Below are 27,739 nucleotides of genomic sequence, written 5' to 3'. Positions count from 1 at the left end.
TCCACCAAGACTGCCCTTTGTCACTGGTTGTGTTTTTTGTGTGTGTACAGTATGTCTTTTATATGTGTGTGTTTTTTCTTTTTGCTGTTGCTTTTTGCTGTACTTTCTTTGTCATTGTGCACCTAATACACCCCTGACCCGACGACTCTTGCCTCTGCATGTTTCCGAATGCTTTTCATGATTTTCAATGCTCTCCGGCCCTCCTCTGAAGCTCCACCTGGTCATGTACTGTACATGTACTGTAATATGTCATGTGGAGTCAGTGCTTCAAACCCAACTGTTGCTTGTTTACATGGAAAGTCCAGCAGGCAGACAAGTGGAATGTGCTCTTTCACCGCTTTACTGTTGTTCCACTCAAACCCTGCAGTGGGATCAACTGATTAAAACATCAGCTTTGTGCCTTTCAGCAGGAAAACAAAACGCTGTGTTGGCAGTCAGGACAAGTTAGACTGGGGCCAGCCGGAGGGGAGGGTCTATAAAAGAAACAAGCAAAAGAAACACTCAGAAGACGCAAGAAAAGCCCAAGAACAAAACATCCAAAGGTGAGTATGCGTGAGGACGAGTGTTCTTGGATTATAGTTAATTTATTATTCAGTTTAAAGAAACTCTGTAGCTTACATTTAATCAAAACAAACATTTTTAGAGTAATGTCAATCAGAAATAATATTAAGAATAGTATAAAAGAATGTTTCAAAAAAACAAATCGTGTTTTTCAGTGCATGTAAAGGTCGACATAGATGGTGTTGCTATGGGAATAAGTATTTGTATATTTCATGTATTGATTCATGTGACACTGTACATACTGTTATGTTTTTAATTAATTTTAGACTTAAATATGATTTACAAATATGCTGTGTCAGTGTAAAATGTTATCATATTTAATATAATAAAATAGTAATATATATAATATAGTAAGTAGAATAATGTATTGTAAGTGAATTATTATACCTTATTCATAAATTGAATATTTTCATAGTTAAAGCATAAAAAAACTGTTTACAGCCTTCTGAATATGGTTTTTAACATTTTTAGAGCCCTCTGGACCTGAAATAACACCCCTATAGTTACCTTTAAACTCCTATTACCCAATATTGTAGACAAAATAAGATAAAATAAGACATAATATAAACTCACACATGTTAGCATTGGGAGAGTTCCTTGTTGGTGTTCTTTTTACTTCTGTTTTTTTTTTTGCAGAGTAGTGGATACTGTAACATTACTGAGTTTGGAGGAAAGCTCGTGACCAGTGGAAAATACTACACTTTAGCCATTTTTTTATGCTTGAAAATGCTCAATTTAGGCCAAAAATACGTAAAATTTGCTTAAATACGCATTTTTAAAAATCAATAATCGCCTGTAGTCAATGAGGAAACAGCATGATTGAAGAAATGAAGAAAAAAAAGATATTTTGGGCAGAAGACATTCTGGTTGTGGTATTTTACGTACAGTACAAGGTGTTACAGTTACAGAATAAAGTGTACAACGTCAAGGTCATACAGAGTAAAAGAAATCTGCGCTTTTTTCATCTTCTCATCAGATGAATTATCTTGGCCTGCTCTCCAGCTTGCTCTTCTTGTCCAATCTTGATGCCTTCCACTACAGCAAACTAGCACAATACGTGGACAGCCATCAAGAAGAGTATGTAGAGGTAGCGTGCATTTCTTTTATCAGCTAACTCTTTGTTATTTCAATGGCTACATTCGATATATAATATCTAACTGTAATATGCCGTATTAAAAGTACTATGTGTGTATGTTAGGTTCTGCGGGAGTGGGTTGCCGTGGAAAGTGACTCCAGCAACATCTTAAAGAGATCACATGTGCACCACATGATGGACGTGACGGCTCAGAAACTGAGGCAACTGGGAGGAACCGTCCAGTTAATCAACATTGGCAATCAAGAGGTAAGTGAAAGTGAAGAGCACATTTTTCTGTCCCTGTCAGAAAAAAATATTATACAAACTTGTAATTTCGCTATTAATACGGGAGAAATAGGCCAGGAGCCCATTTGGAATAGCCATTGAGTGCAGACCTCAGTTATATTGAATTTGCTCAAAGTTACAGTAAAACTGTACTACCATGGATATGACAAGCTGATGGTGGAGCTGTGGAATGAGCCTTCCAGCACTTCATGAGTGTAGTGTTTGCAGACACATTATATTTATACTGCTACATGTTGACCAGTAGAGGGCACTGTGGGACTGCGAATGGGACCAACAGTGTGCGTGTGGAGCTGTATGATGCATGCGAGCAGACCTGGCGATTAAAGTCATAAATAACTTGTAGGCTTGTTTATTCGACACCACCCACAGAACAATGAGGATGCCACCAGCCCGCATGCCCAGAACGCCGCTCTATTAACGCTCGCGTCACCGCTATACCAACGTTCGCTACTGTTAAACCAACACTAAAGCAACGGCGGCTTCAGCGGTGCACTGCTAGGACAACGCCAGTGTTTTCTTTTTTTTTCCCATTTTGTGCGCGGTTACGAGCGGTGATGATTTTTTTCACCGCTCCAAGGACGCTACAGCAAAGTTCGGGCGGTGTGACCCGGGCTTTACTTCTTTTCATCTGGGAGGAGACCAGAGAAGCACAGTAGAACGTGTCAAGTTGATTTAGATGACCAAAGCTCAAAGTAATTACAACCAAAACCTCTTGCTGTGAGGCAAAACCCTGCCAACTAAAAACTTCATTTGACTTTTTAACATCTCCATTAGTTCCCACGCCCGCATTGACTGAACAATTCTACCTCTGATTTGGAAGGCCATTTACAGCCTTGCTACTTCATACTTGTCATGCACTAAAATATATATACACAAAGTACCCTAATACTATGTAGCATTTTTTTGTATTGAAAAAAAAAGTTAAAAGTTATCGTATTGTTATTGAAAATGTTTTGGTATAGGAAAAAGAAAACCTTGCATTGATACTGAAGCAAGCATTTTCACTGTAAAATGCACTGGAAAATAAAATGAAGACATTAAAAAACACAGTATATTTTTGATTTATTTTTCATTGGCAATCTTCACTTTTTTATTGTTTTTAAGTGTCACGGGTTTTCATTTTCAACTTTCCACTTTTCTTTTTTTTATTCCACCCAATGATGTGCGATCATGATTAAAAATAAAAAGCACAAATAATATTAAAGAAATTTTAATATTTGTACATTGAACTGTATTATAAATGTATTTTCTGTATTATTCCAATGGTTTGTAACATTCTTTTAAGTAAAAATGGCAGAATTTTTGCTACTTAAAACTGTCATGCACTAATATATGTACTAGAGCTGTCAATCGATTAAAATAGTTAATTGTGATCAATCACATTTTGTCCATAGTTAATATCATAATTGTACTCAATCACAGAATTACGTTTTTATCTACAATAAGAAGCGATGTACATCTCTTTGTGGTAAACAATTTGATACACAATTACGATTTTATGTAAAGTGTAGGGATGTCCGATAATATTGGCCCACTGATATTATCGACCTGACATTGGCATAAAAATGTGATATCTGTGGATATCGGTATTTGTTTTTTTTACCCGATAATGAAAACCGATTTTTTTTAAAATGCTGTATAGATGGACATTTGAATGCTCAAATGGACAGGTTTTTTCCCGATAATGAAAACCAATTAAAAAAAAATGCTGTATAGATAGACATTGGAATGCTCAAATGGACAGGATGACACCACACTACTAATATTAGCACTAGCGTGTTAGAGTGCTAGCCCACCTACTTTGCGCTTTCCACAGGTTCTTGTGTTCCTGTCCACTCTGACTGCCCTGAAGTCAGCTAGCTCCATATTATCATCTGGGGCGCTAGCTGTTAGCCATTCAGTGAAGCACAAATAAGCGGCACTCCCTGAAGGTCTTGACGTTTTTGCCAGCTCGTCGATCTCGGTCGTGAATTCTCGTTTCCCATGATAATAAAATGTACCAAAGGGTTGAATCTCCACTTCCTTTTTAGCCGCTTGACTTGCATCTTAGCGCCGGCTCTGCCGCCTCGATATCAATTGGTAGACAGGGAATCACACCGATGCGGGACGTCGCTCTCGTGGCACGTAAAAATGTTCTTGACTAAACAAACAGAACTGCCTGCGGTGTTAATTCCATGACAGGAGATACAGTATGTGATGTTGATAATTGAGAGTTGGACAATATGGGAAAAAAAGTGGCTAGATAGACCATTTCCAATCTCCAACAGAAATTCACATTTTCATATCTTAATGAACTTCATCACGTATCACAAAATAAAACAACCAGGGCAAGACATGAGAGAAGAAAAGTAAGAAAAGGAAATAATAAATAAATACGGAATACAACACCCCGAAGGCGTCTGTTCGGACCAACAATCACATCTCTCCAGAATTTACTTTACAAAGAGGTACTAGGCAAGGGTGTCCACTCTCTCCCTCACTATTTGCTATCTTTATCGAACCTCTTGCAGCTGCAATTCGACAACATATAAATATTAAAGGGATCCACACCACAAATGTTCATCATAAGATAAGCCTTTATGCTGATGATGTATTACTCTTCCTAGATAATTCACATTCTTCACTTCACGAATCTATCTCACTCATTAACAATTATAGCACCTTCTCAGATTACGCCATTAACTGGTCTAAATCCACAGTACTGCCCATTAACTTTGGTTTCCAGAGCACCCCCTCTATACCACTGTGTTCAGGGAACATTAAGTATTTGGGTATTAACATTTCCTCCAACCTGTCAGACCTGATCCGCTTGAATTATACTCCACTATTGAAGTCAATAGAGGATGATCTTGCACGTTGGAGAACCTTGCCCATCTCACTTACAGGCAGAGTATCCACTGTGAAAATGATGATTTTACCAAAGGTTAATTATCTATTTTCCATGATCCCCACCAAACCATCTATGATTTGGTTCAAATCATTAGATTCATATATAAATAAATTTCTTTGGAAAAATAAGCCAGCACGAATAAGTCTCAAAACGTTACAAAAATCTAAAGAATATGGGGGCTTAGAACTCCCAAACTTCTTCAACTACTTCCTTGCAAACAGGTTACAGTATATCTTAAAATGGATCAAACCTAACCCATTGGATTATTTATGGCTAGACATAGAACAATCACTTAGCCATGAAATCCCAATTTGTAACCTGCCCTTCATTAGCCAAATCCTCCGGAAAAATAATTGTTTTAAAAGTATAAATAAAAGCACCACTCTGACAGCTTGGTGGGAATTTTTAAAAATAACAAAATTCTCGCTCACTCCTTGCCAATACACTCCCGTCTGGAATAATCCTGACATTTTGCTTAAAAAGAAACCATTAAATTTCCCAACATGGCACGAAAAAGGAATATGTTGTATGAAAAATATAATTATAGGAAACAACTTTATCTCATTTAACGACCTTGTTACACAGTATGGAATAAATCATAACAAATTTCTTGAATACATACAAATTAAATCTATAATTAAAGCAAGTTTCAGGACTATATTATGGGAAAGCAATACCACTATTGACCAATTTTTAAAAATATCTGCCCCTAAAACATTATCTAAATTATATGTTCTACTTTCAAAAAATGACAACACAATCGGAGTACCAATCTCCAAATGGAGCTCAGATTTATCTACAAGCTGTGACCTTGAATTCTGGAAGCAAATATGTCTTAATGTTTCCCGGTTAATCAATAATCCCAACCTACAGCTGATTCAGTTTAAAATCCTTCATAGAGTACACTACACAGGACATAGAATGTTTAGAATGGGCTTAACTGACTCTAACATCTATACACACTGCTCAGACCATAGAATAGATGACTACTTACACTCCATGTGGACCTGTGCTCCCATTAAAAATTTTTGGCACGGAGTGTGTGAGTACCTATCTTTGGCACTTGGGTTCTCCATTCCTACCTCCCCTTTACTATGCCTGCTGGGCGATCTCTCCACAATTGATGTAGAAACAAACCAAACACAGCTTCTCATCACTGCATTAAGCATCGCCAAGAAAACCATTCTCATCAATTGGAAATCAAGGAAGAAACTGAATATAGCTCTTTACAAAAATCTTTTGTTAGATCATATAGCTATGGAGAGAATGTCTGCTGAATCTAAAGAACAAATGTCAGAATTTCAGTCTATATGGCCACCAATAATTAATTCTCTGACCTGACTCTCAGGGGGGTGAGGGCGTCTGTCTCTGCCCCTGGGGGTCTCGTTCATCTGGCATGGGGTGTGGTCCTGGTCGCTGGGTGGCCCTGGTACCTCGGGGGCGGGCTTGGTGTCCCAGGTCTTCTTTGCTGGGCTGCCTGCCTGGGGGGGCTGGTGGGTGGGGGTGGGGAGGGGTCCGGGTCGGGTGATGGTGCGGTCGTGCGGTGCTTGCTTTTCTGTCCCTCCCTGGCGCCTCTGGTTTGCGTGCTTCGTGGGTGTGGCTGTGCTCCGCTCTATGTGGGGTCCAGTGCTCTTGTGGTCGTCATGGTGTTGCTCCCTTGCAGGCCGTGGTGGTATGCGGGAGGCGCGTGGGCACGGTTCCCGCTGTCCTGGTGGCGGTCGGATCTGCCTTGGGGCGTTTGGCTGGTCCGTGGTGTTTGGCGGTTTGGGGGTGGCGCTGTGGACGCTACCTCCGGTGGGGCTCCGGTGTTGGGGGGCGCTGGGGATATCGCCTCTGGGGGGTTGGGTGGGCCGGACTGGGCATCCTGGCGGGCCGGGTAGGGCCTGTGGTGTGTCCTGCGGCCTGGGGCTCGCCCGAGCCTGGGCTGTGGTGGGTGGCCGGTCGGTCATGTGTCCTTGGTCCCCCCCTGCTCGGTTTGGGCGGTGTTGGGGTGTGGGGCCCCCGTTCTTCCTGTGCCACTGCACCACCTCACATATATATAGGACTTTGGGGGGTGGCCTACGGTCGGACGTGGTTGGGGAGGGGAGCTGCCTTGCGGGGCTCCTTTGCTCCTGCCGTGCCACTGACCTGTTGCGGGTTGGGGCGGATTGTGCTCTGCCGGGCGCTTGGGCGTTTGTCGCCATTTTGCTTTGTGCTCTGCTGGGCCGCTGTCTGTGTCCTCGCCTCCCCCGGTCTGTCTGCGGGCTTGTCAGGGGTGGGGCTCCGGTGCGCGGGTGGTGCGCTGTCGGCTCTGGTGGCATGTGGCTGGTCTAGCTTCTGGTGGTTTGTGGGGTCCGTCGGCTGGTCTGCTGCTGGTCTCGTCTTCTCGGCTCTGGTGCTTGGCCTCCCTGCGGCTTGGGGTGCGGTGCTCCTGCTCCCTCTTCGGGGTTTGCTGGCCCGCGGGTGTCGGTTGGCGCTGTGTGGTGGTTTGCCTGGCTGCTCGCCCGTTTTCCCGCCCGCCTTCTCAGTTTCCCGCTTTCCTCCTCGCTGGCTCCCCTGTCTGCCTTGCTGGCGGCGTCCTACCGTTGGGAGGGTGTGGCCTGGTGTCTTCCTGCTCCCCGGCGGTCCGTGCTCTCCACGCCTGGGTTCTGGATTGTATGTCCGGCTCCGCTGCTCCTTGAGTTACCAACGGGGGATAGGGTGAGGCTTCCGGGTGTCGGGGAGTCGACCACTGTGTGTGTGCGTGTTTGTGTGTGTGTGTGCGCGCGCGCGTGTGTGCGTGTGTGTGCGCGCTTGAGTGCGTTGGAGTGTGTATGTGCGTGCGCGTGGGGGCGTAGGGGTGTGTATGTGCGTGCGTGTGGGTGCGTACGAGTGTGTATGTGCGTGCGTGTGTGTACTTTTATTTATTTATTTATTTTAGTTATTTATTTGGGGGGGGGGGGCATACAGGGGTTTGCTCCATAGGGTCGAGTGCTGGGTGATACATCTCTGCCGCCCGTGCCTCCGCCAGGTGGGTGGAGGGTGTGCCTCCTGCATCCCTGGGCGGGCGGCCCCGTGTCGGGGGTGGGGCGGGGGTTGGCCCGGGGCGGGCCGGGCTCCGCTCCCTGGGGGTGGGGGTGGCGAGGGGCGGGGATTGGCGCTTCCGGCGCGGGCGGGCTTCTTTCCGGTTGTGGGGGCGTCTCTGGGCCTGCCGGTTTGTGGCCCCCGGTACTTGTCTGCCTTTGTGGGGTGTGATCTCTCGCTGGTCTCAGGGGTTGGCAGTCCTCCAGCCCGCCGGCGCCCTGTCCTTGGCTGGGATTACCTCTCTTCGGCCCCTTGCTGGTCTTCCCGGGGGGGAGGGCTCTCTGGGCTGGCTCTTGGGGCACTGATCTTTGTGCTGCCTGCCCCTGTGGGCCTGGTGGCCTTCTGACGGCGGGGGCTCAGCCTGGCTATTTGGGGCGGAGCTCTCTGGGAGGTGGAAGGCGGCCCCTTTCCTTTCATGCATTCTCAGTGACAATTACACGCCCACACATTCTTGTACCTTTATATATATGAAGTCTTCCCCACATACAGAGATACCTGTACATATGCACACTCACAGTACATACGTACTTCCCCACATTACTCACTGAGTTAACCAGGGTGTTATGTTGTTGGTTTTATTACAGCGACGGTGATATCAGCAGTATGACTAGTTTTTTTTTTTACAATGATGTGCATTACAGTAATTATCATTCTGTTCACTATCATGGATAATCATTTTCATGACTACAATTATGTGTGACTGTTTCAATGCGGTATTGTCATTGTGATCACTATCATAGTTCATCATTGCATGACTGCTATTATGTGTGACTGTTTCAATGCAGTATTGTCATTGTGATCACTATCATAGTTCATCATTTCATGACTACTATTATGTGTGATTGTCATTGACAGCATTGTCATTGTGGTTGATATTGTTTTGTCCTTTGTCCTTATGTCTTTGTTCGTCTTTATAGTTGTCACAGACATTTATTTGCTGATGTCGTTCTGTATATTTCTGTTGTTCTGTTCTTGTTGTCACAATTGTTGTTGCTGCTGTTGTCCTTGTCTCTTGTCTCTCTTTTTTTTGTCCCCCTGCCATCCCCGCACCCCCCCGTTTCCTTTTCTCTTCTTCTCTGTCCCCTCCTACTCCGGTCCGGTCGCTCCAAATTTGCTTTATAACAAGCATCAAAGTCAATTAAATTTTGTATAACAGAGGAAGTGTATATCACACTTCTCCCTGGCAGAGTAAATCTGTTGAGCACTAGACGGCATTTACATCTACAATTCTATCTGCTTTAAAGGCTGGACAGGACAGGGGAAAAAATAAATAAATACGGAACAGATCACGTCAAATTTGTACTGCAATAATACATAATAATAATAATACATAGTAATAATAATACATAATATGGTATTAAGTCCAGTCCTGTCCAGTCCAGGAGATACACCCCTCAGGGACACAGAGGGCCAGCCCTTTAAAGCTGTCCTCATTTATTTTTTAATATTTTTTAATTGCATAATGACACAATCCCATTTTATCACATACACGGGTGGAGCAGGCTGGATTGGGGTACCTCCTGCCTATTCCGCGGCACCTGTCCACAGGGTGAGGTCGGGGATGTGGCTGTGGACCTGTCCGCTAGCCCTCGCGGCGCGGTGGCCTGGCTTGTGGGGCGTTTTTGTCGTTTTTGTCTGTTTTTTTTTGTCTGGTTCGCCTGCCTTTCCTTGCAGTGGCCCATTGGGGCCAGTTGATGCTGGGGCCTGCGCCGGGGAGGCGGTTTGCGGTGCTTCCCTTGGACTGACCTGGGCCGTGGGCACTTATACATGCTTGGGGTGGATTCGGCAGTCTCTGGGGAGCGGTGCCCGTGCTACTGGTGGCCTACTGGGGTTGCTGCGCCGTGGTGACTGCTGGGGGGGCCGGGCTGTCTGGTGCGGTGGGGCTTGGTATTGCTCGTGGGGACCATGGGCCTGGGTGACAGGCGGAGGGTGGTTTCCGGTGCCACCCAGGCCTCCGTGGGGTGGGGGGGAGGCAATGCCTGCTTTGTCCATGGGCGGGGCGGTGCTGTGTTGGGGGTCGGGTATGGTGTGGCCCGGGGCGGGACGGGCTCCGCTCCCTGGAGGTGGGGCTTCTGCCGTGGGTGGGATCCTTTCAGGGGCGTCTCTGGGCCTGCTGTCAGGATGCCGGCGTGCAGATGAGATGATGCAGAGAGACAGTTTACATGACAAAAGATATTTCTTAAAAAAAAAAAATCACCTCAAACAGGGAAAAAAAGAGTCCAAAAACATACAAAAATAAGGGTAACAAAGGTCTACAACTAAGCAGGCTGAGCCGTAACAAGAGAACAAAAATTCACTGCAAAATAGTGAGCAGGAAAAAGGCAGGAACAGGCTGAACTAAGGGCGGTGCTGGCAAAACTCAAGCAGGAGACAATGACCTTAGCAGAACTAAGGACGCCGCTCTGAGCAGTACGCGGGAACAAGTATACTCATTTACAAGAAGGTCAGAACCATAAACTGGAGTAGCAACACATAGCCGGATAATGTGGAGGACGTGGTGAGCATGGGAGTACAATCTGGCACTGGAGTGCAGCCAGTGAGTGATATATTGGCTGCAGGTGCGTGTGTCGCCAGCTCCGCCTCTGCAAAGCCGCATGCACTGCAATGATAAGGCAGAAGGCGGCAGCTGAGCAACATCACAGAACGTAACAGTATACCCCCCCCTCATAAGGCGCCCCCTGACGGCCTACCTGGCTTATCGGGGTGGAGTGGCCCTGGACCAACGGCACCGAGATCACTGCCTCCTGAGTAGGGAATACCGGGGGTTGATATTCGAGGTCAACTTTGAAGGGTGACATACGTGTAGCGGAGAATACAAGCAGCGCCGCCTCCAGGTCCTGATTGACCCGCTCTATCCGGCTGTTGGTTTGTGGATGGTACCCCGAGGAGAGGCTCACGGATGCTCCCACTGCCCTGCAAAAAGTGGAGATGTTGTGTAGTCTGAAAATGTGCTTCACCAACAGGTACCAGCAGTTTCCAGGGAGGATGGTATTTTGGACAGAGCAACAAAGTGAACCATCTTGGAGAAACGGTGTACAATATTAAAGATAACAGTGTTGCCATTAGAGGGCGGTAGACCAGTGACGAAGTCCAGAGTAATGTGTGACCAGGGGCGAAATGGAATGGGTAATGGTTGTAAAAGACCAGCAGGTGGGCTGTGAGAGGACTTGCTTCTGGCGCAGACAGAGCGCGCTGAGACGAACTCCTTGACGTCTTTGGACATAGTTGGCCACCAGAACCTTTGTGTGACGGCCAACCGCGTGCGCCGGATCCCTGGATGACAGGTTAATTTGGAGGAGTGCCCCCATAGCAATACCTCAGTTCTCTTGGGTTCCACCAACCCCTCTGGCCATTCCACCCCTTCTGCTGCGTCTGACACCCTTCTCTCCACCTCCCAATGGATGGCGCCCAACACCCGGGCTACAGGTATGATAGCCTCTGCCAGTTGGTTTGCTTCCTCTTGGCCGAATATTCGAGATAAGGCGTCAGGCTTTATGTTCCTAGATCCAGGTCTGTATGTAATAGACAAGTTAAATCCTGTGTGAAACATAGACCAGCGTGTCTGGCGAGAGTTCAATCTTTGGGCAGTTCTTATGTAGGCAAGATTCTTATGGTCAGTCATCACCACGAACGGAAGGGCAGTGCCCTCCAGCCAGTGCCTCCACTCCCGCAGCACAAGAACGATAGCCAGCAGTTCCCTGTTCCCCACATCATAATTCCGTTCTGCACTGGTGAGTCGACGCGAGAAGAAGGCGCACTGTTCTAACAAATTTGGCTTATTTGAGAATATTCTTCAAAATAAGTGTCACATGACTGTACGTGTATTTATCAAAGATCATGACAATTCTTATGACAACTATGATGCTAGTCGTTTAAACCTCTGATTGAACTGATGTGGCAATTATGATGAATTTCAAGCCACTGTGAGGTGATGTGAGAAGAAGGCGCACCGTTCTGTCAAATTTGGCTTATTTGAGAATATTCTTAAAAATAGGTGTCACATGACTGTACGTGTATTTATCAAAGATCATGACAATTCTTATGACAACTATGATGCTAGTCGTTTAAACCTCTGAACTGATGTGGCAATTGTGATGAATTTCAAGCCACTGTAAAACTTGTCGCACGTGCCAAATATGCTCCTGCAGAGAGTTAGAGAAGATAAAAATATCATCCAGGTATACAAAACAGAACTGATTTAACATATTTCTGAGGATGTCATTGATGAGATTATGGAAGACTGCGGGCGCATTAGTAAGACCGAATGGCATGACAAGATATTCGAAGTGACCTAGGGGTGTGTTGAATGCTGTTTTCCACTCGTTCCCCTCCCTGATACAAACCAGGTGATAAGCATTACGAAGATCTAACTTAGTAAAAATCTTTGTGGTGTGAAGAGAAGAAAAAGCAGAGTCCATGAGCGGAAGTGAGTAGCTGTTCCTAACAGTGATAGACCTCGATAATCAATACACGGCAAGTAATTTATCTTTTCCACGAAGAAAAACCCCGCCCCCTGGGGCGACGAAGAGGGACGGATAAGCCCTGCTGGCAGTGAGGAAGTTATATAATCCTTCAGCACTTGTTGTTCAGGCACAGAGATGTTAAATAACCTAGCGCTAGGTAAAGGAGCGTTAGCAATAAGGTGGTAAACACTGTGCTCTGCCCTTGCTAAAAACTCTAGCTAAATCATGAAACACCGTGGGTACTTTAGAAAGATCAGTAACATCTTTGGAACATTTAGTGACCGGACTCTCGGGTAGCGCTGACCGAAGCGCTTTCCTTCCACTCCCCTTTGGAGGATGTACAGTAGGTACTGCTAGACATCTGGTTGGTGTTGGGGTCCCGTTGGCTCCTTCCTCCTCCGTGTGCTCTTGGTCGCTCTCTCGCAGTCAGTTATCCAGACGGACTGCGAGGTCAATAAGCTCATCCAGTGAGCTGCTGTCATCCTTGACCGCCAACTCATCCTTGACACGGGTCTGGAGAGCCTTGCGAAAAATTCCTCGGAGGGCGGGATCATACCCGCTCTCCGCTGCCAAAACCCGGAAACTAATGGAAAAATCAGCCACTGAGCTATTCCTCTGTCTTAAGCCCCGGTCACACCGCCCGAACTTTGCTGTAGTGTCCATGGAGCGGTGAAAAAAATTCATCACCGCTCGTAACCGTTCACCACCGTTTAACAGACGTTGGCCCCCGTTTTTCACCGCTCCAGGAACGCTACAGCAAAGTTCGGGCGGTGTGACCGGGCCTTAAAGAACTTGACACGCACGGGTGAAGCCTCTGGTCGACCGGGGAACGCTGGGACAGAACCGCTCCCCTCCTGTATCCGAAATGGATGAGAAAGTACAGGAGCAGAGGTAAACAATTGTTTGAGAGAATGCGTTCTTGGCTTCTGGGGTCCAGATAAAAGGCAACTTATTGGATGTGAGCCTTGTAAGAGGTCCTGCCTTGCTGCTGAAATTGCGGATGAATCGCTTTCAGAAATTAGCAAATCCAAGGGACCTGTGCAAGTGCTTCCTTGATTTCGGAGATGGCCACACGACCACCGCCTTAATTTTGGCGGGATCAACACGCAATTGGCCTTCTCCACAATTTACCCCAGAAAAGACATGGACGTCGAGTGAAATTCACATTTGTCAGCTTTAACAAACAGCCGATTCTCCAGAAGCCCTTGGAGAATGTGACGGACGTGATGGATGTGTTCTTGGATGTTTCTGGAAAAAATCTATGAAGGTAAACAAAACAAAATGTATTTATCATGTCTTTTAATATGTCATTAATCAAGTTCTGAAAAACTGTGGGAGCGTTAGTAAGACCAAAAGGTATTACCAGATATTCGAAATGTCCTGCAGGGGTATTAAAAGCCATTTTCCACTCATCTCCCTCCGGAATGCGTACCAGATGATATGCCTTTCTAAGATCTAGTTTTGAGAATATGCATGCAGCATGTAAAAATGAAAAAGCAGCATCCATCAAGGGCAATGGATAAGAGTTTTTGACCGTAATTTCATTCAGTCCTCTGTAATCTATGCATGCCGCAAGGAGTCTTTTCTACAAAAAAAAATCCGCCTCCAAGGGGAGAGGAAGATGGCCTTGTATAATCTCGCACTGGGCAAAGGCGCGTCAGGCAGTAACTTAATCGCGCAGTCGTAAGGACGGTGGGGAGGTAGAGTTTGCACACGGTCGTGACTAAAGACTAGCTTAAGGTCGTGGTAAACAGCCGGCACTCCCTACAAATTAATGTCCTACGGACAGCAATTTTAACCGGTGTATTGGAAGTGGCAGATAGTAAACAGTTGGCGTGACAATTGTGCTCCAGTTGACGATTTGAGCTCTACCCCAGTCAACGGAGGGATTATGTATGTATGTAAGTATGTATTGTACTTTATTAATCCCACAGCAGGGAAATTCACTTGTTACAGCAACAAGAAAGATACGCAAGTAAAGAATACATAGTGACTACAACATGGTTCAGGTGGTGCAGGTGTTATAGACCTGACAGCAGTCGGTATGAAGGACCTGCGGAACCTCTGCTTCTTACACCGTGGGTGCAACAGCCTGCTGCTGAAGGAGCTGCTAAGGGAACCCACAGTGTCATGTAGGGTGTGAGAGGTGTTGTCCATGATGGATGTCATCTTAGCCATCATCCTTCTCTCCCCCACTTCCTCCACGGAGTCCAGAGGACCGTCCAGGACAGAGCTCGCTCACCTGAATAGTCTATTGATTCTGCTCCTGTCCCTGTCCATGCTGCCCCCTCTCCAGCAGCCCACAGCATAGAAGATGGCTGAGGCCACCACAGAGTCATAAAAGGTCCGTAAGAGAGTCCTGCACACACAAAGGACCTCAGTCTCCTCAGCAGGTGGAGGCGACTCTGGCCCTTCTTGTAGAGGGCGTGGGTGTTGACAGACCAGTCCAGTTTGTTGTTAAGGTGAACTGTACTGTAGCTTGAGCCAGGTGAGACCGAGAACCACTGGAGCTGACTGAGAAGGGATGATAAAAAAACGGATGGACATGTGATGGTTCACAAAAGACGTAATGATAAAACTTCGGTCTGATGAGTTACCACCGCCAGGAGACACCCATCCAGGGAATGCACTTGCTTGGGGTACGGAAGTTTCATGCTAGCGATTTCTCAACCAGGCCGGAGTCTAAAAAACTATTGTCCGCTCCTGAATCTATTAATGCGGACACCCGTATACTCTTACCCCTCCCAGAAATGGTCCCAGTCACTTGTAGTCTGTGATGTTATGACACCCTGTCTTCAGCAGGAGTCACTAGTGCAGGATACCCACAGAAGGTGGAGGGACAACGATCACCCTCTCGGGGTTGATTCGGATTGAATACCGGTGGAGTCTTAGATCTAGTGTCTTTCCGTAGGGCTTGGTATCGGTCGAAGAGTCGACGTGTCACGATTGGGTCTCTCCTCTTTGGCGTGCTCACGGTCCGCAAAGCCGCATGCACTGCAATGAGTAGACACAAGGCGGCAACAGAGCAACATCACAGAACATGACACCTGCTGGTGTGTGGCCCGTCTGCCCTTGTGGGGTGTGATCTCTCGCAGGTCTCGGAGGTTGGCTGTCCTCCCTATTTCTGGTTGGGATATCCTCTCTGCGGCCCCGTGCTGGTGTCCCCCGGGGGGAGGGCTCTATGGGTTGGCTCTTGGGGCACTGGGTTTTGTGCTGCCCACCCCTGTGGGCCCGGTGGCTTTCTGGTGGTCGGGGCTGAGCCTGGCTGTGTGGGGTGGAGCTTTCTGGGTGGTGGGAGGCAGTGCCTCTCCTTTCATGCATTCTCAGTGACAATTATACACTCACACATTCGCGCACATTTATATACATATACACACTCTTATACGTACTTCCCCACATAACTCACTAGTTAACCAGGGTGTTGTTATATTGCCGGTTTTGTTACAGTGACGGTGATGTCGGCAATATGATTATAGTTATTACAGTTGTGTGTGCATTACAGTTTTGTCATTCTGATCACTGTCATAGTTAATTTCATTACTATTATTACTACTAATGTGTATGACTGTTTCCAAGCAGTATTATCAATGTGGTTGTTGATATTATTTCGTCCTTTCCGTCATGGTCTTTATAGCCGTCACAGACATTTGCTGATGTAGTCGTTTCTTTTCTTTTGTTATTGTTGTTGCTGTTGTCCTTGTCTCTCTCTTTATTGTCCCCCTCTTGTCCCTGCACTTCCCCCTCTGCTTTCTTCTCTATCCCCTACTGCTCCGGTCCGGCCGCTTCAAATTTGCGCAACAACAAAACATCAAAGTTAAATCAATTCTGTATAACAGGGGAAGTGTATCTCACACTGGCAGATACAATCTGGCAGAGCAAATCTGTTGAGCATGTAAGAGCATTTAGATCAACAATACTATCTGCCCTAATGGCTGGACAGGACAAAAAAAAGGAAATATGGGCCATTCTTTTATTTAAAAAATAATAAACATTTCGAAATGCCCCAGATTTTGCATGTTTAATGCAAGCGGTGTTTTGCTCCACTTTGTTTGATGGTCCTTGAACGCACCTTCTATCATTGTCCCACACTGTGCAGATTATACTGTATTTTTCCCCTATTTCTTTCACCTCATATTTTCTCCCACATACGTACTGATAACATGTGGGAACGCATAAAGGTAAGATTTGCTAACCTTATTGAGTGCTAGTGTGCATATTTGTTCGATACACAACCTCTCTGAAAAACAAGTGCAGGCTCAAGTGCAGGCTCAATCGTCGCATTTTTTTTCATTGTTTTTTTAATTGTTACAGGTTTTCATTTTCACCTTTTTTTTTACTTTCAACCAATTATATGCGATCATGATGAAAAATAAGAAAAACACATAATGATAACATGAAATAAGCATGAATATTTGTCCATTGAACTGTATTATAAATGTTTTTTCTACATTGTATGATTTTAATGTTTTTTTGAACATTTTCTTAAGTAAAAATTACTGAATTTGCCCATTTTCTGATCAAATACAGGCCAGAAAGCTAAGATCAGAGAGGCCTCTGTTGGGTCCCGCCATTATTGTTCTCATTGTACACTGACAGACTTACAACCACAAAGTAACATTTCAAAAAACACATTAACAAAAGACAAAACAATTTGTAATCACACAAACCGGAAAGGGAATGTACTAAAGGCCAAATTGAATGGAATGGAGGTCAATAACCGTGCATGTCGCTCAAACCATTAGCTCTAAATATGAGTGTGCATGGTGTATTGCATAAAGACATGCAATAGTTAAAAACAAGGCCATCAAACAGCGGTGAAAGCATATTTTCCACATCAGACATAATAAATGTAGCAGGTGAAAAGGTCTTTGTGTGTCCATTTGTAATACTAATGCTTGAAATGTCTTGTAAATTCTCCACTGAAACCATGTTTCACTTTGTATCGGCAGTTGCCTGACGGCCAGACCATAACATTGCCTAAAGTGGTGACCGCTCAATTTGGGAACGACGTTAACAAGAGCACAGTGTGCATCTATGGTCACACGGATGTCCAACCAGCAAAGCCTGAGGACGGCTGGGCAACCGATCCGTATAACCTGACTGAAGTCGATGGTAACAGCTTCTTAAGTCTTACAAAATCTTCAAAGCACAGCATGTAAATGTAAACATTACGACTTAATTTTGTTTTATTTCTCATAATATTACGACTTTAAAAAATTATTGGTAAATTTTCATTTTTGCTGTTGGTGTTTTCCAGTAAATTATATATAAAAAAAAACTTTGGATACCTTTGGACTAACTATAACTAAGTTGGTAATAGGTTGGAAACTACAACATGGATGCTGTGTCTCAAATACTTCAGTCAGTACACTTCAGTAAGTATAGTGTGTATATGTGTAAACAGCAGAAAGAAATACAATGTGCCACTCTTCTTTATGTGCAGGAAACCTGTATGGCAGAGGAGCATCAGACAACAAAGCTCCAGTTTTAGCCTGGATCCATGCTGTGGAGGCTTACAAGATGCTTGATATGGTGTGAGAATGCCTACAGCATCAATACTAATATTGGGCCTCATTCACGAACATCTTATAAGTCTTCTTAAGAAGTGTACTTAAGAAGGCGCGGGTTGGAAACTGCGCCGCATTCACGACACGTTCTTAAGTAGGGATAATCGTTCGCACCGGTGTTCTTAGGTTGATGAATGCCAACGGGGATGCACGTGCATGTGAGGCCTAATTTGCATAGGTCACCGCCTATTATTTCCTATATAAGGTCAAAAATGTGCTGTGCGCAACAGGCAGCTGGAGGCCAAGATGCCAAAGCGCAAAGGGCAAGACTGAGGAGCAGCTGGACAACAAACGAAAGAAAAACTTCAGTTCTACAGAAATAGAGGTGCTTTTACAAGGAGTGACCGAACACAAGACCACCTTATTTTCAAGTGTATCCATCGGTCATCAGGCCATCCGAAAAGTCGGCATGGAGCACCATTGCAGGCAACATAAATGCCGTTTCCACGGAGAAACGCACCACCGCAGAGGTTAAAAAGAAGTGGTTTGACTTAAAATTAGAGTAAAAAAAAAAGTGGACTGCACCGCAGGGATCTGGAGGAAACGGGAGGTGGGCCATCAATCAGACACCAAACCTTTTCGGAATCTCTACAAAATATTTACACAATCATGATGGAAAAATAAAGTCAAAATACATAGTTTGTGTGTGACAATTTATTTTTTCTGTGGTTACATTTGATTAGACGCTGCCTAATTAATACAGCAGCCCCGTGCTCTGGCTCAAGACGTGGCTGGGGGCGCATGTCGTTATCTGGGGGTGCTACGTGCGCAATAGACACACCACGTTTCATTGAGATGTTATGCAAGACGCAGCAGGCCATTATGATCCTGCACACCTGCAACAACAGAGAATCATTTATCCAGTTGGCCAAATAAAACATATTTGCGATGAAGAATTCCTGGATTAATGAGAGCCTTCACAAAGAATCAGAATGTTTGCCTTTTATTTTTTCGCCATTCCAAAGCATAAACTAAAACCTAATATTAAATACTACAAAACCTACTGTACCTTTTCTGGTTTGTAGAGCAGCCTTCCACCTGGAGTGTCCAAACACATCCAGCGTCCCTTGAGTATACCGATGGTGCGCTCCACGCAGGAGCGTGTACGTGTGTGCTTTTGGTTGTACATTTGTTCTTGTGGGGTCTGCGGATTATTCAATGGTGTCATGAGCCAAGGTGCCAGGGCATAGCCTCGATCACCTGTAAAATAAGTTAATGGCCACATAACAACATGCAAAAGGCAAGAAATTAACATTTTACGCACCGATTAACCATCCGTCGCATGCTGCGCCATGACTCAGGCGCATTCCAACGGAGGAATTTCGGAAAATGTAGGAGTCGTGTGTACCTCCAGGGAAACTTGCAACAACATTCAGAATCTTGTTGCGAATCTGAGATTATTTGGATATTAATTGAGTGATACCGTTTGCGATTGAGGTAGGGAAATGGATGAATGAATTGGGATTTGAATATATATTTATCGATGGAGTACATTTTAGTTGTTTTGATGATAAATAATTGTTGGGATATTTTATTTGCACTACATTTTTTGGGATCAGGTTGCAAAATCCATCATGAGAGCGATTGCGCATTGAAAGTGCAAGCTGTGGAATCATTAAAACGATGAGATTACTGATGAGATTTTACCCCTTGAGGCTGGGCACACACCTTTCTAAAGCTTTTAGAGGCTGTGTAGATTGATAGATACGGATACAACTCATGAGGGACTAAGCTATTGCCACCCTAAATGGTGTCTTCTGGCTTGTCAAGTTTTTTATAATAGATTGCCTCCGAGTCGCCGCCAAACATACCTGAAATAAAAACCATACACAAAGAAGTCTAATCCTCCATTTTTGTTTTTGTACACCAGGAGTTACCAGTAAATGTGAAGTTTGTCATTGAGGGCATGGAGGAAACAGGCTCCAATGGTTTGGATTCCATGATCCTGGCTCACAGAGACACGTTCTTCTCTGATGTGGATTACATCATCATTTCAGACTGCGGCTGGCTCAGCAGAAAGCCGGCTTTGACCTATGGTACTCGAGGAAATTGCTATTTCTTTGCTGAGGTTGTATGAATCTACGCAGATGTATGAACCAAACAGCACAGCAGCAAGCTCTGCCCACGTCTTACCTCATTTGTCTTTGCAGGTTCAAGGCCCCAAGCAAGACTTACACTCCGGTGTTTATGGAGGCACCGTCATAGAACCAATGACCGACATTGTTGGCCTTCTTGGTGAGTGGAACAGATGCCAGCTAGAAGTAAACCTCACTTACTCCTTGAAATAAGGGTTGAACCTGGCCTCACCTTCCCATCAGGTAGTCTTGTCTGGATTTCTCTGAATGCATTCCATAGTCTTCTGAATCATTTTCATTTTGCCAGTATGACACTTCATGGTGTCGATGGACAATGACCCAAAGTATACTGCAACACAACTCAAGACTTTTGGAAGGAAACATGGGTTCTTTTTAATGTTTAGAGGCTCAAAGGGATGTGGACAATTTACGTAATGAAAGTATTTTTACCCTGTCTATCTTTCATTTTTCTACTTTGCAGACACACTCATTAGTCCGAGTGGTAAGATCTTGGTTCCTGGGATCAGAGAGGCTGTCGCTCCTCTCACTGATGATGAATGGAAAATGTACCAGGATATTGAGTTTGATCTAGATCACTACAAGAGCAAGATTGGCGTGGATCAACTTATGTACAGTAACAAGGTGGAAACATTGACGTTTTATCCAGAATTATGAATGTTTCAATTTAATAGAGCTGTTTTTCCTCCTCTTTTCTGTAGGTGGACTTGCTGGCTCACAGGTGGCGCTATCCGACTGTCTCCATCCATGGCATTGAGGGAGCGTTCTCTGACCCTGGCACTAAAACTGTGATCCCTGCCAAGGTTACTGCCAAATTCTCCATTAGGCAAGTTCCCAATATGGAACCTGCTACGGTGGAAAAACAGGTAAGTCTGCTTGACTTGCCACGGTATTACTTTATATCTCATAATGAAGGATCATTCTTGTTGTTGATGCTTGACTTTAGGTGAGAGACTACCTGCACTCAGGTTTTGCTAAGAGGAAGAGTCCAAACACACTAAAAGTCACGATGGTGATTGGAGCAAAGCCTTGGTTAGCTGATATCCAAGATCCTCTTTATGAGGCTGGCAAAGCTGCTGTCAAGCGAGGTACACCAAACCACACCAAACCATTCCAAACCATCCCAGTAACTCTCCATTTAACACTACAGCAGCGGTGTCCAAAGTGTGTCTCAAGGGCTATTTGCGGCCAGCAGCTTTTTCACTAAATATACAATCTGACAAGAAAACTAAAGAAAGAAAACAACACATCAACAAAAATGGAAAAATCAGTCAAGTCAAACTAGTAAGAGAAAAAAGTTGTCATCTAATGAGAAAAAGTCACAATTTTACAAGAATAAAATTGTAATATTATGAGGAAAAAATATAATTTTGTTGAAATATTAAAGAAAAAATATGTTTTTGTAAAAAACATAGTATTAAGACAAAAAAATAAGGTAGTAGCATGAAGTTGAAATATTAAAGAAAAAAATATTTTGTAAAAGAACAACAAAACAATGAATTAAGTCGTAATTTTGGGAAAATTAGGCCCGCGGAAAAAGATATAACACTACAAGAAGTTAAAATATTATCGGAATAAAGTCATAATTTAAGAGAAGACAATTTGCAAGAAGATAGTTAAAATAGTTTGAAACGTTTAGAAAAACAACAGCAGAAATGAAAAAACAGCTGTCATTTTATTATTTTATTATTAAGAGAAAAAAGTTGTATTCTGATGAGAAAAAAAGTTGCAATTTTACGAGATAAACTCGTAATATTATGACAAACAATTCTGTCATGTCAAATTATGTCATTTTTTTGTAGCATAGAGTTGAAATATAAAAAAATATATGCTTTTTTTTAAAGTCCTAATATTTTGAGGAAAAATAAGGTCATAATAGTAGCATAAACATAAAATATAAAAAAAAGACTATTTTTAAAAAGTTGTAATGTGAGAGACAAAACAACAAATAAAGTTGTAAAAATTTAGAATGTTACAAGAATAAAATCAAAATATCATGGGAATAAAGTTATAACTAAGAGAAGAAAATTTACAAGAACAAATTAAAATAGTTGGAAAATGTAAAAAAAAAAAACAACTGCAGAAAAAAAAAGTTTACGAAAAAAAAGTCAAAATATTAGAAGAAAAATGTTGTATTCTAACGAGAAAAATGGTTGCAATTTTACAAGTATAATCTCGTAATATTATGAGGAAATATAATGTCATAGAGCATAGAGTTGAAATGTTAAGGAAAAAATATATACTTTTTTTAAGTCATAAGAAAAAAAAAAAGTTGTCATTTTTGGAAAATTAGGTTGGGAAAAAGGTTTAATATTATGGGAATAAAGTCATAATATTATGAGAGGAAAATTTACAAAGATTATTTAAGAATTAAGAAGACAGTAGAATATTTGGACAATCAAAAACAAAACAGCAAAAATAGGTGGAAAACAGAGAAAAGAGTGAAGTTCATACTAATAATATGCTTTTTCACTTATATGAAAAAACTGAGATCCAGTTTTTCTTGAAATATATACAGTCATGGAAAAAATAATTAGATCACCCTTGTTTCTTCAGTTTCTTCTTCATGTTAATGCCTGATGCAACTGAAGGTACTTTTGTTTGGACAAATACAGTAACAACAAAAATTATTCGTAGGAGTTAAATTTTTTTGGCAGAACAATGCTATAGCTATTCATGTAAGAACCTGTTAGATATCAGCTCTTAAATTAAACTCTCATGAGCTATATTTGTTATCATCATTATATTTGTCCAAACCAATGTACCTTTAGTTGTACCAGGAATTAAAACGGATCAATAAACTGAAGAAACAAGGGTGGTCTAATCATTTTTTCCATGCCTGTATAACTTCTTAGCATAGCTACACGTGTTGCTTTACAAAATATCAAAGTGTTAAAATTGCATTCTTTCATTTTTCACTTAGTGGCCTTCACTGGAAAAAGTTTGGACACCCCTGCAGTACAGTATTGCATCATACATGTCACTTGCAGGAGGGAACAACTTGCTTTACTCCACTATCAGCACTACCCTTATACTGTATCAGTACATTTTTTACGAAGGTTTTCAGATGATCTTATTAAAACCCCTTAACACCAAACTGTCGCGGGCAGAAGGATTTGTAATACAGTAGTACCTCGCATAACATAAACCTCCTTTTACATAAATTGAACATAAAGAATTTATGTAAAGTTTTTGCTTCGTATTACAGAAGAAATTCCATATAACATAAAGTGTCAAGTCAGTGCAAGTCTTTTTTTTTTCAATCAACTTTATTAATGCCTCAAGTCGGTGCAAGTTCAGACTAACACTTGGTGACGCCTTCTGACGCATCACACTCTCTGGCTGATTTTTGGGGCACTGCCTCCGCTCTCATCTCATTGGCTGATTATCGGGGCACCGCCTACGCTCTCATCTCATTGGCTGAGTTATACAGCACGTACGTGAGTTTGTGTGAGAGACAGGCTTGTCCCTTCAAACTCCTTCCTCTTTGTAGTCCCCCTGAAACTAACTTAAACATTTGAGTTAAGTTACAAATTAAAATTTTGCACACAGCATTATCGTGTAGTGCGTGTGTGTTTGTCTGTGAGTCTAGCTGACTCTTAGACTCTTTGAGTCGCGTTTCAACTCAGGCTAGTCCTCCTCCTCCTTCCTGCCTCCACTTGCGCTCCTGATCAAGACATCTCGTGAACAGTAGGATTGTTTTTGTTTTTCAGTTTTATTCATTTACAGTCATCTTATTTATTACCTTATTTTATATTGGAATGTTACTCTACTATGTTTATGCTAACGTTTTCTTATATTTTCCCACCATATTTGGTGGACTTTGAATATTTTGTCGTGCCAAAGGGGTGAGTTTGGGAAGATCTTGGAACGGATTAGGCTATTTACATGTATTTTACGCTTCGTATAACATAAAAACCCGATAACATAAAGGTTCTCGGAACGGATTATTTACGTTGTAGGAGCGTCTACTGTACTGTTTTTAAACTAGCATAAGTCTTGAACCATTTGTGCTTTCAAAATAGTGACATGGTTTCTGAAACTACAGCAGGGGTGGACAAACGCACATCTTTGGCGTTACAAAGGGTTTAACAACTTAAAAAACAAAATTGAATTGTACAGATTTTTACTAAAACATCCAGAATGTACATGAAAAAAAGCATTTGGGATTTACAATATGAAGTATGAACATGATGTTGGGATGCAGACCATAATATAACTATTTATTTTGCAGTTTTCAATAGTGAACCTGATATGATCCGTGAGGGTGGGACCATCCCTATTGCCAAAACCTTCCAAGACGTGACTGGAAAAAGCATTATTATGATTCCTATTGGAGGCTTTGATGATGGGCTGCATTCCCAAAATGAGAAAATAAGCAGGTTTGACCCCTACATTCCTATAGTTTTCCATATTAACAACATTGTAACAACAAAAGTAGGCCTTTTATTAGAAACAAAGTAAGTAGACGGTCTGGAATGAGGGAGAAATCCAGAGAATCAGCATCAGGTGAGGTGAAGAGGTGGCGAAAACTGATGGCAGGTAGGGAGCTTTGCCTCCGCACAGCTCAGTCTGGCTAGATTTTTGGGCCCTAACACAGGCGTTAATGTTGGGGTGATGGGGAAAGGGGAGAAATTTTTCCTTGTTTTCTGGAAAATTCTCCTTATTTTAAAAATAAATTTGAAGTGTCCTGACAATGTGTGATTTTTTTATTTTAGTGGGTTGAAAAAAACTTTGCATCCACACTGTCCTGGATTAGTAAATACAAAGTAGTTGAATCCAGATGGGAACGCTCACTGGGTGAAAACTGTGTAATACACAAGGCACACCTACGTGTGGCGCTGTGAACAAACACACAGGCAGAACCACATGACACACCAACTATAGAAGAAAAAAGAATGCATGCGCATACATCCATCGTCTTCCACTTTCCCACGTACGTCTAGACTTACAACAAAGTGGAATTACTTCTGCAAGTCATTTTTGAGACATCAAAATCACGCCAGTCCAAATATTCAGATATTATGTTGGCTAGTCGTCAGAGCTCAACTCTGGTCATGTGATGGCAATGGGTGGGTGACGTCACCGCTTGTCTACACGACAAGGGGTGTTTTCAGACTTTCCCACTCTGGAAGTGTTTCCAAAAAACACCGTTCCAGGGCACCCTGAATGCCATTTCCGTGTGGATGAAAGGCTGAACGATACAATACGTTTTGACCTGAAAACGTTTCCGTGTGGATACTCCCTTAAAGGGACAGGAGTCATTTGTGTGTTTCATGGACAGACAACCCCGGTCTGTGGGAGTCACAATACATTCTGTCTCTCTGTTCAAATAAAGCTAGCATAAATACGTACTGTAAGTGTATATGGTAGCACATAGTGCTGTACTGCTCTTTGTCAAAAGTACACAATGTTTGCACTAATGTTTTGTTTTGCTTTTCCTCCTCCCAGATACAACTACATTGAAGGGACCAAGTTATTTATTGCGTACCTGCATGAAGTTGCACAGATTAAGAAGGACACAGTGTGAGATATTTTCTCTTCTCGCGTATTTGTACAATCCATTCTTATTTCATGGTCATGACATTTTCCATTGATGTAGCATGAATGAAATACACGCATACTGTAATATAATCACATCCTGTTTCGTGTGAATATGATGAATCAGCATTTACGACAAAGGGAGTCTGGTCCCAATTGACTACTGTATTTTTCTTTCTTTCTAATGTGTACTTTATATTTACTTTCTTGTCTCATAACTCATAATAACATGAATAAATACCCTTAGTTTGTGTCCAACTGACTTCCTGTTCATGCCACTGTCCAATTTAAACCATATTTAAACCACAAGACTTTAAAGGAAAAGTGTACTTTTTTTATTTTGCCCATACAATCCTTATGTGAGACATGAACACACATCTTTCTCTTTTCTGTGCATTCTAAACATATAAAAACAGCTAAAAAGAGGACACACAGAAAAGAGAAAGATGTGTCAATGTGCAGTTTTCCTTTAAATGTGTCCAAATCACTGATCTGTATAATATATCTGGATAACTCATACGTCGCACCCGCCCGTGCAAGCCGCTGAAGCCAAAGAGACGCCATCTTACGACTCACATCTCGACTACATTGGCACAGCGTACATAGCGTACAAAGCAGATGAAGAGGCTCGCAGAACATCTATATTTTAAATTCAAAAGCGGGGAGATTCTCCCATTCCTTCAAGTAACGCAACCTTCGTACCTTAAAAAGGATTTGATACGTTATTCTCCGTCTTTGGCTATATTAAATGTACTTTTTCCCCTTCCAATTCTCATTGCCTTTGGGACAAAATTCTACTGTGCACCCTGGCTCAGCCCTCCCCTATAGCAATGATAGTTTTACTCCTCTTGAAAGAGATTTTAATTTTAACTGCATATCCCATCTCTTTTTTTCCACTAAAATCCATGGTCATGATCCTTCACTTTTTTTTCTTACTTTCATACAATTCACTATGTTCTCGTCTGTACAAAATATGAATCATAAAAGAGAGTGACTTTGGACAAGTTATAAAATCATTTCACATTTTGCTGATTTTTTATTCAGATTTTTTTTTGTTTGTGTTGTAAAATAGAAATAACCTCTTTTCTGATATAGAAATATATTTGAACAAAAACCACAGGAATAATATGTGATAACCATAATGGGTAATAACTATAAACACATACAACCACACACACACAGAAAAAACAACAACACTGAAACAAAACCATAAGCTTTGGGTAAGACAATACGTTGTTTGCAATCTCAAACATACCGGTATGCATGTTCAGTAATGTTATTTTCCAGAACATATCATATGAATGAATCCTTTTACGTCAGTCGTTCAGCAGCAAAAAAAAAAAATGGTTGTTTATCCAAATAAAGGGTCATGCCGGGTTAATTGTATGCAATCTGGCTTGCTAACTGCACTGTATACAATGCCTGCTAAGCATCATGGAAGCACTGAGATTCTCCCATTCCTTCAAGTAACGCAACCTTCATCCCTTAAAAAAATACATATATCATGATATCACAAAAAAGTATGTAAATTTCCTCTTGGCTATTATGGAGCTATATAGATGTATCAATTCTGGACATACATTTAATCAGAGGAATTTTACACGATTGAAAATATCCGAGAGATCGACAGTGCAAAACCCTTAAATTATCAATCATAAATCTACATTTCAATCATACTTACAGGTGAAATGTTCGTCCACAGCCTTTGAACTGGCGATTTGTGCAGTTAATAGCTGCACATGCAGGCATCTTAAGGCAACATTTGTGTCCAATCCGAATTAATAAAAGAAGTTCACCACGAATGCAAAAGCTTGTCGAGAAGTGTTTCTTGCGAGTAGCAATATGGCGGCCGTGTGGCTTCACAAGTCATCGCCAATGAGCTATCCAGATATATTATACAGATCAGTGGTCCAAATGTATCCATTTGTCATGTGACAGTCATGTGACTATCCCAAGATATGGCTCCCCCTAAATGACAGCATTTTTACCATGAAAGCTCATTTTAAATCTATGTAACAATTATACTGGTCATGCTTTATTTAATAGGGTGTGAAATATTACAAATTAACTCTTTTAATATATTTCTTCCATGAATTCATAGAAAACAAGCTAGCAAAATATCACTATCGGGCTTTTAGCATTCAAATTGCTATTGCTAGGAATGTTACAAAACCTGTATTTTAGCGATGCAAAAATCTGAC

The 27,739-nt window shown here is 42.6% G+C and overlaps 1 protein-coding gene across 1 annotated transcript; it reads left to right on the top strand.

The window, feature by feature from the left end:
• The first annotated feature begins 171 nt into the window (after positions 1-171).
• Positions 172-25,796, top strand: cndp1 (carnosine dipeptidase 1). Its single transcript, XM_054782499.1, has 12 exons — positions 172-542; positions 1,538-1,648; positions 1,760-1,903; positions 17,287-17,449; positions 17,781-17,869; positions 19,775-19,972; positions 20,055-20,139; positions 20,461-20,621; positions 20,699-20,863; positions 20,944-21,085; positions 24,232-24,379; positions 25,449-25,796. Exons 2-12 carry the CDS (start codon positions 1,538-1,540, stop codon positions 25,525-25,527), a joined length of 1,485 nt encoding a protein of 494 aa, XP_054638474.1. The 5' UTR covers positions 172-542; the 3' UTR covers positions 25,528-25,796.
• The last annotated feature ends 1,943 nt before the right edge of the window (positions 25,797-27,739 follow it).

This window comes from Dunckerocampus dactyliophorus, chromosome 7 (assembly GCF_027744805.1).
Source record: "Dunckerocampus dactyliophorus isolate RoL2022-P2 chromosome 7, RoL_Ddac_1.1, whole genome shotgun sequence".
Lineage (NCBI taxonomy): Eukaryota > Metazoa > Chordata > Actinopteri > Syngnathiformes > Syngnathidae > Dunckerocampus > Dunckerocampus dactyliophorus.
The sequence above is the reverse complement of the archived record's forward strand: the minus strand, read 5'-3'. Positions and strand labels throughout refer to the sequence as shown.

Coding starts and splice junctions, on each gene's coding strand:
- cndp1 (XM_054782499.1), top strand. CDS start 1,538: ATGAATTATCTTGGCCTGCTCTCCAGCTTGCTCTTCTTGTCCAATCTT. Junction 1,649..1,759: donor ATCAAGAAGAGTATGTAGAG/GTAGCGTGCATT, acceptor TGTGTATGTTAG/GTTCTGCGGGAGTGGGTTGC. Junction 21,086..24,231: donor CAAAGCTGCTGTCAAGCGAG/GTACACCAAACC, acceptor TTTATTTTGCAG/TTTTCAATAGTGAACCTGAT.